The 16,344-nt window shown below is 40.5% G+C and overlaps 1 protein-coding gene across 2 annotated transcripts in view; it reads left to right on the plus strand.

The window, feature by feature from the left end:
• Nucleotides 1–16,344, plus strand: part of SPIDR (scaffold protein involved in DNA repair) — a 321,375-nt gene that overhangs the window by 74,533 nt on the left and 230,498 nt on the right. For both annotated transcript variants that reach the window (XM_090039932.1, XM_090039933.1), the window contains exon 6: nt 12,828–13,084. In XM_090039932.1, the coding sequence (XP_089896058.1) occupies nt 12,828–13,084 (257 nt within the window). The remainder of the gene's footprint in view (nt 1–12,827; nt 13,085–16,344) is intronic.

Here is a 16,344-nt window from a genome sequence, read left to right on the forward strand (position 1 = left end):
TTTCTTACGTCTTTCCTCAGCTTGCCCCTTTCCATATCCACATAATCCCTATCAGATGTCTAGCTGCAGCTTAATTTGATTGTGAAGAGTGAGGCAAAGTAGTTGTTGAGTAGTTCTGTCTTTGTATTTTCTGTTTAGAGTTCTCCCTGGCTCATTAACAAAGGACCCACAGCCCCCTTGGTCTTTCTTTTTTTGCCGTCATACTTATAGAACCTCTTTTTGTTGGCCTTAACCTTCTTGGCCAGGTGCAGCTCATTTTTTATCTTTGCCTTCCTGATTTTTGTCCTTGCAGGTTCTTGCTATTTCCTGGTATGTATCCTTGGTGACCTGCCCATTCTTCTTGTGCTTTTGTCATGTTGGGACAGTTTCTTGTTGGGCTTCCCAGCCTTTATCCTTCAGTCTGTCCTCCCATGACACCAAGTCAATTAACTCCTTGAGTTGGATAAAATCTGCCTTTTTGAAATCTAGTGTCCTAATTTTGTTAAGCTCATGCTTTCTTTGTCAGATTCTGGAATTCTGTTGGATCGTGATCACGTCCTCCCAAGTTACCTATCACCTTTATCTCCTCCACCAATTGTTCCCTCATAAAGAGCAATTCACCTTCTTTCCTTTTTTGTGTCCTTATGACAAAGTATTTAGCAGAATTTGAAGGTTAATTGAAATCCAACAGGGCCATGCCATAAGCACTTCTCCTGTGCCCTCAACCTTGCAGCCTCTGAGCTGTCACTCCACCTCAGCCTCGAACAATTCACTGATGTATACTGTTTGTCAAGATTTTCACCTGTGTAACTTCTGCGAGCTGTTTCTTTTGCCAATTCTAATGACTCCACATTAGATTTTTAGGAATTAACAATTCGGTTTCAAGGAAGTAGTCTGGTCCCCATCTGGGATCTGGATATCTGATACTGAAATTTTTTCTAATGTGAAATGTGTTGAATGATTTTTGTACTTATTTAACAAGAAGTTTGTTCAAAAAAAATCTTAAACATTGTAATAATTATCACCATATGCACACAATGACAGCAAAGTGCATTATTTGTTGTGATTTAAATTTTAAATGAGTTTTATGGTATGCCTTTTTAAATGTATTTAATTAGTTTCAAATAATAATGACTAAACCAACTTAATGCATCAAATGCAAGACAGATCTTAAAATTTAACTAGATGTATGCAGTTTTCACAAGTCTTATCAGTCTCTTTGCAGCTATTCTAGTTTATAGTAGCTCTTTTTCTATTTTAGCAGCCTCATTCTGTTATGTTCTCATAATTGTTTGTGTTTTTATTGCCCCATTATTACTGGCTTCTAGATGATATGGTGATGGGTACATTTAAAATGCCTAGGGCATGACTTCACCATCATTAACTCAGTAGTGAAATCAGTAGTTTTGTTTTTTTACCACCCCCCCACCCCCCAAAAATAAAAATCTGGTAACCTGAAATTCCTAGGTGGCTCACATCCTTACATGGTTGTAATGTCATTCCATGTTATTTATGTTAAATAATACTTCATTTACACTGAGTTAATTCTGCTTCCAATGGTGTCATTATCCTTCTCTTAAGCTTGTAAAATGGCTAAAGAGAAGTGTGCTGTGCTACAGAGGTTTGTTATACAAGCAGGTAAGCAGTGATCAGTGCAAACTTATTTGCCTACAGATTGCATCAGTCACATTATGCTAATATATTTCCAGTGTCTTCCCAGGGACAGCACAGCTGGCTCAGTTCATGATGACCCTGTCCACTTTCCACTTAGACTATGTAATATAATACCCATATAATACAGTATCTCTGAAACAGAGATTTTTGACAAAGGCTTTTCTTACATACTGTCTTTTGATTACTTTTTTGGGTGATACTTAGATGGCTTTTTGGTGCAACTAGGAGAGCAAATGAACATTTTCCCCGGTCTTCTATGCCTGTGCTGTGTACCTAGTCATGTGCTGTCATCAGTACTATTAAAATCATCGTAAAGTGATGCGGTGCTTCAGAAGGACATTTACTTCTCTGAAAAATGTATAATCCAAAATAGCGTGAAATGATAGTCTAGAAAACTTATGGAGAAGAGAGAAGACAGAAATAATTTGTTAACTGGAGATTGGAGAAGGAACTGGAGAGAAAAGACACTGTTCCAGGCATTGGAGGCAGCACTGTTGGCACTGTGAAGTAGTAAGTGGGGCAAAGGGCAGTCAAGCAGGAGGAATGCAGAATGAGTGGGAGTGTAAAAAAATTAGTATAATATAGAGTCTCTTTAAAGCTCTAGTACTGTAACCTAAAGACTCCAGCACAGCAAAAATGATTAGTGTACAGTAGATGGCTGGAGCTTTTCCTATAAAGATTATTAACCCTAAACTTCTTGTGTGCCTGGATTTACCTAATATATGAAAGGGAGAGCAGAGATGTAAGAAGAAACAAGTTTATGTGGGTCCATTCACATAAGCTTTACTGCAAGCAAAGATTTACCCTTGAAAACTGCAAGCTGTCCAAAGTAGTATTGAAAATGAAAATTCCTTTTCTTCAGCTTCAGTTGATAGGTTGTCACTGCTTGTGACTCAACTTGGCAATGAACACATCTGATGAGTTAGCAAAAGGGGATAAGGACTGAATGATATTGAGAAAGTTGAGGGAGATTGTTGCTTTGTAGCACCTCTGAACTACTTGAAGCTATTGGAAGAGGAGGAGAAAGGGGAGATGGTGGTGGTCTCATTATGATCTATTTTGTTGGTGTGGCCACTGCTGGGACAGCATCATAAGAAATTCTGTAATAGAATGGCATTATAGAATTTCTCATCTGCATAGTAAGTGTGGCCTCTGTGTTTATACCAAACTAACCCAACCTCTTTTTTTTTTTTAACTAAGGGCTTCCGTACATTGGGGTATCCAGAAATGTTAAGGCAAGTAACTTAAAGATGCAGAGGCGTCAAACCCAAATGAGTTGGCAAGCCTGATCTGGACCACAGGGTTTCTTGTTGAGGCTGCCAGAGGCATTTTGTTGGTGCAGCCAGCATGTAAGGATTACCACCTGTGCTGCTTGCCATCTTGCTGCAAATTTACCTGCAGAATAGTGACCAGAAGTGGAAATTTGGCAGCAGTTAAGGCCAAGGGGCAGTGCTAACTACCCTGGGCACAGCAGCAATAGGAGCCACAGGAGGAGGTACCATAGGCCCAGTCAAGAGGTGGGTCATTTGGCTAGACAGAAGTCCTGTGGGCTGGATGTCAAATAGTACAGAAAAAGCTAAATTGTTCCTTCAAATTTAGAGATTCGTTCTCCATTTAAGAACAGCTTGTAAATAACTCAGTAGGTATTTGGTCTTAAATAACTTAGGATTTACCTAATAAATACAGGTTTCCCTTACTTTATGCTGTACATGCGTTCCTGGAAAATGGTGTGTAACATGAATTTGCATAAAGCGAACTTACTTTATAAAGTTACAAAGAGGGATACGTTCCAAGACCTCGACTGTACTGACCCCCAGACCTATTTCTACCACTTTTACAAGACAATTTTGGTACTTACCAACAGCAGACAGTACACACAAGCATAGGGTGGTTGTGAATGTTACCATAATGGGGATGGCAACTACAGAAACATGTCACAGACAACAAGCAAGGAGCACAGATCCACAGAAGAGACTATATTTTTGTGTGCGTCACTCCCATAGTGCACTGCACAAAGCAGCTGACTGTGGGCTTCCACCACACCATTGCATAAGGGTGAATTTATGTCGCATATAATGAATTTTTGGTACAAAAAGGGTCATCGCATAGGAGTGAATTCGCACCTCCAGAACCCACATAAAATGAGGGAAACCTGTAATACTTGAGTCTTATGTGGTCTTTCATTTGAGTCATTTTATATTATATTCAGCTGTAATTGAGTATTAGCAAAGTATCACATAAAATCTAGACAATAAAACTGGAGTATCATGACCTGTATTCACAGTCTTAATATGTGGAACCTAAATAACTAAACAAAGCAAAGCAGTATGGGATTGTTTTAACAATTGATATGATAGCTTTCATACAGCTCCTGATGAAAGGATAGTGATATAGCCATTTTGATATTAAAATTAGTTACTTTGAGATTGAAGAGGGTTCAGTAGTAGTATTGGCTAAAATTTTCAAACTCTGATGCCTAAAGTTGGGAGCATAAAATTATATTCAGGCCTCTGCATATAAATGACCTAATTTTCACGGGTGCTAACCATCTGTATTTGCCATCAAAGCTAAATATTCTTATCTACAGTTGAAAATGTAGGGATTATTGTACTACATTATTGTCTAGGGGATCCTAATCAGGATCAGAGCTTAGGTATGTGGGGTAGTATCCTGTTGCATGGGAAGACATGGTCCTTGCCCTGAAGATCTTGCAGTTTAATTAAGGGCAAGATATGACAAGTGAATACAGCAAAGAGTAAGAGAGGGTGGAGAAGAAGTTACAGTAATACACAGTTATATGGGAAAGGTGTGTGCACAAATGGATCCAAATTAACAACTACAATGGAAGTCAGTCACCACTAGAAGACATTAAAAGCGTTTTTGTGTGGTGAAGGATAAGAGTTTAAGAAGAAACACTTGTGTTGCCGATCACTGAGCCTTAAACTGTTATTGACTCCGTTGAAATCACCAATCCTGATGCAGTAAAAGCTGCTGGAGAAGAGCGGTTGTGCTCAGAGTTGAAGAATTGAATTTCAAAATCTTTGAGCCTAAGGTAGGGGTGTCAAACTCATCCATGGGCTGGATGGGCGGTGTGGGGTCCATCCACAGGCTAGATTAGGCCCCCTTCCCTTCCCCCTCCATCTTCACTCCAACTCCTAGGCACCTGATGCAGGATCTCCCCAGCTAGCCTGGGACCTGTGCTGTATGTAGCACAGATCCTGGAGGGCCAGAACAGGCCCCGCACGTGGCGTAGTTCATTGGAAGCAGCAGCTGCACCAAACACGGTGGCTGCCACAGCCACACTGTGCTGCATATAGCATCTGCCCTTACAATTTTACAGTTCCAGGATTGTTCCAGCCAATCCAGGACCCTCATTCATGCCATGCCTGCAGACACCACATGCAGTATGGATCCAGGACTGGCTGGAGGAGGCACTGTGTGTGGCCTGTGTCACAGAGCAGGTGCCATGTGTGATGCAGTTTGGCTGCCACTATGCCTGCACTGGATCTGAGCGGGATATACTGCAGGTCCCAGACCAACTGGAACAGTCTCCAGATCAGGTATGATGGAGGATGGGGAGGGAGTCTGTGAGCCCAGTCTGGCCTGTGGACTGGCCCTGTGCCATATGGCCACGTTCCATGCCCCATATGGGTTTGATGAGACCGAGGGACAGCACCGGGGACCAGATTGCAGAGCTCTGTGGGCCTTATCTGGCCTGCAGGCTCTGTGTGACATCCCTGGTCTAAGGCGTCCTTCATCTTAAAGACAGTAATGTCAAGAGACTCAGTTAGAGGAAGGCTGTTCTAAACGCCTACTTTGAACTGGATCTTCTACAGAGTTGTATTTGTAACATAGACCAGGGCCTAGTATATCCATTACGTTTTATATTTAGAAACATCATTTGGAAACGGAATAATTCCATGCTTTTTACTTGTGTCTCATGGACAACGCTCTTGTGTTGTCAGTCTGATCTTCCTTGTATATTCAGAATTTCAGTTAATGTTCTAGCAAGCAGTTGGAAATAAAAAAAAAAAATGAAAAGGAAACCCTTTTCTTTTTGTTAGTGCCCCAACACACAGGATAGGCAGCCTGTCCTGTTTCAGTTAGGATTATCCATGCCTTAGTACAACCTGTTCTGGGAGAGGCAGGCTGGAACAGCTTGTAGATGTAGCCTGTTAAACCTGTTTTCTTTATAAAAGGTGGGGTTTCTGCTCAGAGCTAGAAGCTACAACCTCCCTTCTGCCTTCATTTCTTCTTCCCCGCTCCAGGTAGCGTACCCCATCACTTTCTCCCAGCTTAATCTCATTAATTTCCACTTGAACATTGGAAGATGGGCTGTCTTACAAGATAAAGTTGTCCTACTGAGGTTACACAAAATCACAAACTGTAAATCTAGTTTGGGAGGAATAAAAGCATAGTTTAGCCTTTCTTTCCTAAGGGCTTTCTGAAATAATTGGTGTTGCATATAGTATGCTACCAAAGGGATTAGTTTGGTAACTTTTGCATTATTTCAGCACTGAAGTGTGTGAGATGGCATGTTTGTTCCTCGTTCTTCATCTCCCCCACCCTCATGCCTGGTTGTTGTTGTTTTGTTTTGTTTTTTTAAGTCTTTACTTTTCTAGTATTGCATTTTATAATAATGCAGATTGTTGGTGCAACAGAAATAGAAAGGGTAGTGTTTAGGACAGTAGATTGGGGTGTTTGTAATAGAAGCCAATGTTTCCTCATTCAGATTGGACTTTCTGTCACTACTTTTAAATAATATTCAAAGCAAGGTCTTATTTCTCCTTTTTCTCCGCAAGAGGTGGTTGCTGTTACTGTGCTTGCTGTTCATGTAGCAGGTTAACAACTTCTTGAAACAAATGAAACAGTGTAAAATTATCCAGTAGTAGTTGCCAACAAAAGAAAACTTCACATTTGCATACAAATATTGAGCACAGTTGATCCATTTGAAGGGTTGTATATTGTGTTTTGACCTCTGGCTATTCTGAGGACTATGACACAATATTCTTGTCATCACTAAGTCCTCTTTCCCCTTCTCCCTTTCTAATATTTAGTATTCACTTAGGTAGTTTGTCACTAAGGAAGAAGTTAACTGTTAGATTCCCCAGCTGGCATGTCATCCTGTGGATTCCTGCAAAGCCTTGACTAAATTCTTTCCTATTACTTGACCTTATAAAAGCATCTTGAAAAATGTCCCATTGTTTTTAGTTGTCAAAAAACAGTTATACCAGTGCACTGCATTAGATCACAGGGCTACCAGGGATAGATATACTGGTAGGAAAGGCTGCCTATAGACGTGTTCATTCGGGCTCTAATTAGAATGCTCCGGTGTCACCTCATGGTCACGTATATTAAGCCCACTGCTCTCCCCACACATTTCAAAATGGTTGTAGGGGTGTTTTAACTAAACCACATTTAATGACCTTCAGTTAAAGCACCCTGCAGCCTTTTGAAACCTAGGGGGCTTAATACATATGACGGTGAGCCATTTTAATTAGAGCGACTGTCTTGGAACTGCTCTAATTGAAATGCCCTCTTTCCCCCGCCTCTGAGCATGTGTAGAGGCAGCCAGAGTAGCTTAATGCAGCTGTGACCTTGACAGTACTTAGAATCTAAGTAGGATCAGGCATGGTCAATACTTCAATAAAAAGCCAGTGTGACACTGATAATTCAGGAGCCAGTCCTCTTCAGTTAGAGATGACAGTGAATTAATTCTGCTTTGTGACCAGAGGTACTGGGGTTCTATAAGTTACAGTATCTGTCTAGTAAATTATGGGAATAATGTTCTCACCACTTGCAGAAGATTGCAAAACATCATTTAGAAGAGATGGTGGGCTGGTGCTGGCATAATTTTATTTGAATAACCATGCAATATCTGCTTACTTCAGATTCAAGCCTGTGTCATTCTTCTTTGGCCTAAATGATATTCTGTGCACTGACAAACAGCTACTACATTCCACCATGGTAATAAGGGTGACTGAAACTTATTCCTCTGTCAGCGTAAAAGCTATGCTGTTGTGGTTGGCAGTGGTTGCTGGGGGTGGAGAGGGTGGAGGTGGAACAAGAGCAAGAGTTGTAAACCATCTGATTCATGATTGCTAGCAGTGTTCTCGAGGACCTGTTCGTGGGTCAGTGTGTTCAGAGGAAGTGAATTTTGCATTATGTAAAAGGGTGCATGGTGCTCCTTAAAGTGCTTGCCTTGAAGTATTTAAAAGTATGGAGGTGGGTGAAGCTGGCCCGGATGACTTTTCATGCTTTCTACTTAATACCTCCTTCATGGAGCCACAGTCTGATCCAGTTTGTAAAGTAACTGGAGATCCTTTGGCATGCAAGGTAATGTAAGGTGGTATTATATTAAAACACTGCACTGTTGCTGCAGCTACGCAGTTTCAGTTAATTTGTTCCAGCAGTTTGAGGTTGCAGGTGTAAATGATTGTAGTGATTTCCCCTTCTCTCTGTTTTCTTTTTTGTCATCATGGTTAACTCTGCCCACACATTTACTGCTTAATCCTGCTGATTTTATCTGCTATCTCTGCTTAAGACATAAGAAAAATCTAGTACTGCCCAGAGTATTGTGCGCACACACTCAAGCCTAGCCCTACAAATTGAGGGTCTCATGTGAAGGTGTAGATGAATTAAACCCCTAAGGGTCAAAGCAAAATAACCCCTATTAACTTGAATTATCTCCCAGGTTTTTAATGAACGGTTTGGCATTGACTTCCACCCAATGCTTCTGTGAAAGCTTCAGAAATGAGAAAAAAAACCCTTTAAAGTGAATCATGTGTCCCTTTTAAACTGTCTAGATTTTTCTTTTAACTGAATTTCAGAAGGGTTGATGATTATCCTTCACCATTCAAATGCACAAGATTCCTCAACCCCAAGAGATGACTCAGGCTAAAAGGAAAAACTTCTTTCTCTCTTGTGCTGTTTCCCTACTTACTGGCTCTTGGTAGGGCAGATTCAGTGGGTCCTTCTTCCCATTTGTCAGTTTTTGGTGATCGATGAGTTTTGGTAGGGGGCGTGGAAGCAGCAGTTCCCACTACAGGGGTGGCTACACCCCTGCTCCCAGCTTCCTCTGCTCCACCAGTACAGGCACACCACACTGGGAGCCTCTGAGGAGTTTTTAAAATCCTAAAGCAAGTTAAAATCCTTTCCATTGGCTTACCACCATCAGCTTGTCTCCCTGGTGGTGTGGTAAGAGATGTTGAGTCCCTTCTCAACTAATCACTGCTCCGTGAAAATGAAAATGATGTAGTTCTTCTGCATTTCAGGCCTACTGCACCCGTGAGAGTAGAGAGAAGCATTTAGTTGAGGGTTATGAATGCCTATCATAAAAGGCAACTGTTGTGAAGTTTAAGTGCTAACAGGGCTTCCAGAATGTGGGACTTTTGGAAAAATCACACTGGTTAAATATCACTCACCTGTAGTAGTAAGGTTGCTGTAGCCCTGGGGGGTCCAGGAGACATTTGAGAAGCAAAGTTTTTTTGCGGCATGGTATTTTTTTATTCGACTAACTAGAATTGGAAAAGATTTTACATAAGCTTGTGGGCACAACGACCTGAAGAAGGGCACTATGTGTTAAAAAGCTTGTTTAACGTCTTGCCCAAGTATGCAGTTAGTCCAGTTAAAGATATCACTCCCAAAATGTTTGTTTCTCACTTACCTGGAGTGAGTTGTGCACTGTGCCTCTGTTTTCACTCTCATGTTAGCTGGAGCATAAAGGAGACTTCAGGGTGTGATCATAGTTTCCTCTTGAACTTCTTTCTTGCTACCAAAAGCTACACTTGAGGTTTCTGAAAAAACAATGATGGCTTCCTTTTCTCACTGATCCCTGTATTATATTTGTCACCACTCTGAAATTAGCAGCGAAGCTGGGGGATGGTAAATGGTAGCAGTTGAAAGGTGAACGTTGGGCTGATGTGGGATGAGGAGTGGGGGTGGGGTGGGGTGGGGGGAGAAGAATAGCATGGAGGATGGATAATGATGAAGGTAAAAAGCTGGGAGGAGGAGGAGGAAAGAGAGCACTGCTGAGAAAAATAAGGGAAAGTTAATTGCAATTCACAGTAGTGTGAATCACGCATTAGATCCCATTGCACCTTTGCCTGCCTATGTAGAGGGGACCTAAGGGAGTCAGCTATTCTCTCCCATCAGGGAGATGAGGAATGGGAGACTGTGGGCTGCTGGGGGGTCTCTAGGTTGTTATTGTGGCTGGCTAGGCATTAAAATTGCCATAGTACACAAAGCAGTTGCTGTTTCAGCCAGCAACTTTTTCATGGCAAATTCACCATTTTTTATCCCCTGACAAACTAATGCCTAGTCAGTCACAATTTGTTGCAGGAAACTCTTATATAGACCATGCCAAATGTAACATCTGCAAGGCCCTTAGACTCTGATTCCATCTGAAATTAAAACAAAGTCGTATGTCATGAATGCTTTACCATTGTAATAGGGTTGGAGTGTTGTTATAGCTGTTATGGTCCAGCAAAAATGCAAGAAACAAGGGGCATTTAGGTGATCTTTCATATTGGATCTACTATAGTTGGGAGAAATGTTAGATGAGCTTTTGGGCACTAGTACCTGACCTGAGGAAAAAGTCCTTGCTTCTTTCTGTCATAACTCTGGTACCAGGAAAGTAGATTCAAACTGTGATTAGGGGTAAAGTAGAGTTTTCATTTGAAACTGTTTCTTTAAAAGATGACACTGGACTGTGAGCCACTATAGTGCTAAATGGGTCTATGTCAAGCTATGTTTTATATGCAAAAATCATATGGCAGTGAACAGTAATGCATAGAAAGTAGAAAATATTTACATAGCTGAAGATCCTTAATGAAAGTTACTTTATTTGATGTTTTACCAGAAGGTTTTTGTATAATGTTTCCATGTGTAATTTAGTTTTACTCTTTTATCCAAAAATTTTTGTTTATCTGTTATGGGAGATTGTATTCCAGTGTACTCAATATTACTTGTAAACCAGAATTTGGTAAGCCAGATGCTTACAGTTGAGTAATGATATTCTAGAAAAGACCTTAAGAAACAAGAGAAAATATAGATATATCAAAAAGCATAAACATTATTAGCAGAGATACCAGCTTGTTGGATGGGTACATGAAACCTCCATGTGAAAAATCAGATTAATAAAACTTAAAACAACAATTTTCACACAGAATATTTTTCCAGTGCCTGCTAAAGAAAAGAAAGCTAGTCTACAGAATTGGAAAATGTGACTTTTACAAGGACTTTTTCCCCTTTCCCCAGAAAAGTGTTCTCATGAATTTTCATGTGTAATCTCAGTACAATTATTACCCTGATTGAGGAATGTATACTTATACTTAGAACAATGGTTAAATGTATGCATAACTCTTATAAATAAAAGTCTTGCCTAAGTATGTTCCTGAAATGCAGCCTATCTGCACAAATTTCTTAAAGTTTGCCACTGTTTTTTGATGGGGATATTTCAACCACATACCCTAGTAAAGTTAAACATCTCCAAAAGCAAGAGAGTGTACCAGAAGGGTGTATAATAATGAAGAGCTGGTATATTCATTTATCAATGTTTGAAATTGTATCTCTTCATGTATTACAATGAAGAAAGGTTTCCCAAAATAAATTCTTAACCAAAAAAATAAATATTGATTGTGTTTGTGTTTAGTATCAGCTGTTTTTTTTCAATTTTCAACCATTCTTTTTTCTTCACTTTAACTTTTAAAAAACCTCCCATCTCTTATTTTCCAGCATATAAGGATATATCAAGATAAATCATGTACCTCAAAGTTTATGCTAACAATGCATTTATCCCATTTTTACAGAGTTAAACAAAGCATGTTCACTCCAAATAAGCTCAGTAATTGTTAACAGATGTCACCATTAGTTTCTTGAGAGGCGTCACAAACTTCACTTGTCGCTGAGCGCAAGTGTTAAAGTTTTCTTTGGAGGCCATTTATTTATCTGACCAACTGTTTTGTGGGAGATCTGTTTACTGGGCTGTTCAAGGGGAAATAGGTTAATTTTTATTGAAGATATCCTTTGGGGACATTGATGAATATGTAAGCTTGAACAAGTCACTTCTCAGTTCCCCATGTGTTACGTGAGGATAATATGTTCAAAGAACTAACCCTACTGGATAATGACCAAGACAAGGGGTCATGTAACTTTAATGTATTTTCTACTCTAGGGCATTTATACTCATTTACATATATTTCTAGTTTCCTGTTGGTCTATCATTAGTCATCTTTGAACTTGACCTATGCCACTCTGGAAGAGGAAAGCTAAATTCATAAATGCTCTGTTAATGAAAGGGACACACAAGAGCTGGCCTAACTGTCAAAGTTTCAATTAAAAGAATGGTCAAGGAGGGTAATCTTGCCTCCAGATTTTCAGCACTCCTAAATGTATTTCATTCTCTTGTTCAAAATGGTCCAAGCTGTGTTCTTGTTTCCCAAGATTGGAGCATGCTGGACAACAACTTTTCATTTCAGTTGTCCAGCACTTGAATGCATCCCTTTTCTTTTGTCATTTCTGGAACACAGTGCCAGTCTGATACAGATTTTTAATGCTCCTGTTTGGACTAGAGAGCTCTTGTCCCAAAGAGTTTTTTACTCATCTTCTTCAGGGGTGCTCTGTTTCCAGCCTCCAGTACCATGTAATCCAGCCCACGAGGTTACTCATGGATTCTGTGGGGACCCCAGGGGCCGGGGCCCCTGCACACCGGAGCTCTGTGCTGCCCCTGCCCAGCCTTAATTTTTATTTCAGGCAGATGCAGTTTACCTGAGAATGGGGCAGTTTTGTCTGAAGAGTGCATCTGCCAATCTCTGGTTCTGATTGATTTCTGGAGGCTTTTTTTCCTGGAGATCTGGTACTGACTTAGCATTTTTATCATTTCTCCAGATCTAGCTGTAAAAACCATCCCAGTTGCCTCTGAACTTTCTTAAAGGGAGACAATTATCCTTAGTTGTCAGCAGTCTATATTGGTGGATGCAGCAATTTGAGTGGGGAAGAAATAGCCAGTAAAGTGATGGTTGATCTTTAGATGGTTGAGATACCTCTTTCCCATGCCCCAGTTAAAGCTATACCACAAAATAAAGCAGATATACTGTCTTGTCAGTGTGTGTTCAGACTTGATTCTTGATGTTTTGTCTTTAGGTTAATATGTTTCTTGTTTTTTATATGCCCAGATAACCTCTACAGAAATTTCTGAATATTCATCTGATAGTGAAAATCTGGAAGATGATCAGGTGGATATGGAAACTATTAATTTAGGATTAACCGAAAAGTTACAATCGAATTCTGAAATGGATTTGGGGCAAGCTACAGGAAGATCTGCAAGTGACTGGTTAAAATCTGCCCAAGCTCTTCTGCAGACTCCTAAGAAACAACCAGACAAGTCTTCTAGCACACTAGAAGATTCTGCAAAGAAGAGAAAATTGCTGAGGTAAATTTATGGTTTTTATAAAGTTGATTTCTTGTATAGCAGTAAATAAGAAAATATTGATTTTTTTTTTCAGGTGTCATTTAACAATATTTAATGCCCCTTCAATGATCATACCACATTGTGTGTTTTATTTCTTTGTTTTGACCTCTGAAAAACTGCTGGCAGTATGGATTGGTAATTTCTGTGTAATAGTAAGGTGTAAACATATTGGTGTCGCGTGCGGCTCGGTGGAGCTGGTGGGTCTTTTCCCCTAGGGCGGGTTTTGTAAAGGAGGCGGCTACACACGCATAATGGTTGCAGGATTTTGTTTTCATTTTACTTACACGTCAGCGGAATAGACGTGTAGGCGTGGATCAAATGAAAAAAACAGTTAACGGTTGTGTTGTGAGATCGACAGCTGCGGAGATCCTCTCAAGACAGAGATGAATGAGGTCTTATCGGGTGCACGGGGAAGGGTATGCCGGGGAAATTTTGTAATCGGTGGCAGAGAAGCACGTCAAGGCTGGCCAAGCCTGGGTGGGGAGGAAGAGTTCCTCCTTGATGCGCTGAGGAGCGCTGCTTCTGCTAGGTGGAAGCTTGCATGTAGGTTTTATAAGCCAAATGACGTCTTTTGCATTGCGGGTGCCGATTGGTCAATTTTTTGAGCCCGCTTTTGGCGTGCGCGGGAAGATTAGAGGAGGAAAAAAGAAAAGGGTTCTCCGAGAGCAGAGTCGCACAGTTTTGCAGGTTTGTGCTGACGGCACAGTTTTGTGCATAAGACAACTGGAAATGCATAATCTGAGCACCAAGCTTCAGTTCTATTTTGGTATTGACTCGCTAATGTTGGTATTGTCCTCTGGGTCCCCCTGCTCCATTTTATTATGGCAATCTGTGAGTGGTGAAACTAAAACTACATGTTACAGGAAAGATGCTCTGACTTCGTTCATAAAAGAAAATGTAGAGTGTACAGAGCATGCTTAAATGGAACAATCTTCCTACCCTAACTACGCCCAGCAGTATAGTTTTCCCGTGTATTGCTGGAAAATGTAGAATGAGAACTTGACTGAAAGAACAAAACAGCTTATTTAACTTTACAATGGTCTTGTTTGCTTCAGCATTTTTGTCACTTTCCCAACATTGTAATATTACCAGTTCCTATGATTCTTTTGGTGATGGACATGTGGAAACAAAACAGGAAATTCCTTATACAGAGAGTTTAATTTACAGAATCCTAAGTCTGGAAGGGATCCCAAAGGTCAAGTCTGACCTCCTTATAGATTCCTCATCTTAAAAAATTCCAGTGAAGGAGATCCCACAAATTCCCTAGGCATGTTATCTCATTGCCCTGCTGCTCTGACAGTTAGGAATCTTTTCCTGAGACTTGTTCTTTTATCTGCCTTGTCGGTATTGTCTGAACTTTCTTGTCTAGACCAAAGGGTGCTCACCCATGGGGCTTCTGTATTTTGTTCTCTGTTGTCTAGTTAGTGTCTGGGACAGACACAGCTTCTATCCACATTTTAATAATGGATAAGAGCCTGGTGTTATAATTGAAGGCTGGAGGACACTGCTATCTGTAACTAGCTTAACTCTTTCCAAACTGGTACTGTGGGCAGAATATGCTGAGAAAAGATCAGGCAGGTAGCGTAACTGTCATGTACATTTGAATTCCAATGGAAGACTATAATCCAAAATCAGATTCATTTCAATCTGTTCACCTTCTGTGTAGTCTTGTGCAAAGTCTGAAGTCAGTTTCCCTGAATTTTAGTAGCACCACTCCAGATGAAAGTATTCCTTTTTTTTTATTTTTCTGGTGTTCAAGTTGACCAGGATTATTGTCTTGGGTGGTCTTCAGCAGATGTCAGGGCTAGTTCATGTTTCATGGCAATCGTATATACTAGTAACATCACCCACATGTTGCTTTGTAAATGCTCTGGGTTCTGCAGTTTTACTTGCGTCTCTTGATTTGCTGTGCTCTTGCTCCTACATCAATGGCTGTGCATTCTGTTGGCTGGCATTCTTGTCTCCATCCAACCCTGGGAGAAACTGAAGTGCATCAACCTTGCGAGGAATTGAAATGTACTCACTTCCATGGAGTGCTGTTGAAATGGAAATAGGTCCTCACCCAATTTGGGAGGAAAGATGAGTGCTGGCTTCAAATTACAGGAGGGGGAGATAATCTATGTCCAAAACTCCAGTTTTATGTAGTAGAAATCTTCTGTGCAGAAAAATACCAATATTGGATAAACAGCTATTGAAGGGAAAGTGGTCCGTTAATTAAACAACAAAAACTCACATTTCTAGTATGAGAGAGAGATACTACCATGCTAATAATAGTGACAAGAGTATGTTACTGAACTGCAGAGTAACTAAGTTCCAAGAGAGCACTTTATTATTAAGAGAGCAGAGCACATGAATCATCTTTTTGTCCATTGATCTTAACTGTAATATTCCCATGCATTCCATCCGGCAGAGATTTGGTTTCTCAACTTGAGATAGAGACTGTGTCTGCATTAGAAAATTTTCCACATTCTTTTAATATCCAAGGAAGACAGAGGGGCTGCATAACAGTCACCATCCTTTAGGAAGTTTATCTCTACAGAATTGTCACTCACAGTGATGCCTTAGAATGAAATTGTAAATTTTACCATTCATACAGCTTCCTTATGAAGGAAGCTCTTACCGGGTTTGTCGTGTGTGTTACAACAGTAATAGTTTCTGCATAATATTGTAAACAAAAAAGCTATAGGAAAAGTTGTAGATAACATGGTTAAACAGTTGTTAAAAACTGAACTTTTCTTGGCAGAAACTCAATCTCTCTCTTTTTCTCTCTCTCTGTCTCTGGCTAAGTACAAGCAGTCAGAAAGCCTGAGGCTGAACTGATTCAATTTTTGCAGATTAGTCTCAGTATAGATTGGACCAATAAGCAAGTGAACAGACCTTTGATTCCGAAAATGCGGCAACACGTCTACAGTGGCCCAGGCCTGAAGCTGGGGGGTGCTAGAGCACACCTCCCTGCTCAGCTGGAGCAGACAGCTTGGGCCAAGGGTAGCCCACCCATCCTGCAAGGCGGGGGAAAGGGGCTTGCAGGGGAGGTGCAAAGCATCCTGGGATGCTGGGGGACTGAGTTAATTTGAATCTGTAGGGGATTTGGGACAGAAGTTCAATAAACCCATTTAACCTAAATCAGTTAAGTTTGATACTACATCCATCCAGGTTTATCTTAAACTGGTTTTGGCCATTTTGAAAGCAGTTTATGTGCACCAAACTTCTGTTGTGTTACA

This window comes from Crocodylus siamensis, chromosome 3, assembly GCF_052110815.1.
Source record: "Crocodylus siamensis isolate JL-2025a chromosome 3, ASM5211081v1, whole genome shotgun sequence".
Classification (NCBI taxonomy): domain Eukaryota; kingdom Metazoa; phylum Chordata; order Crocodylia; family Crocodylidae; genus Crocodylus; species Crocodylus siamensis.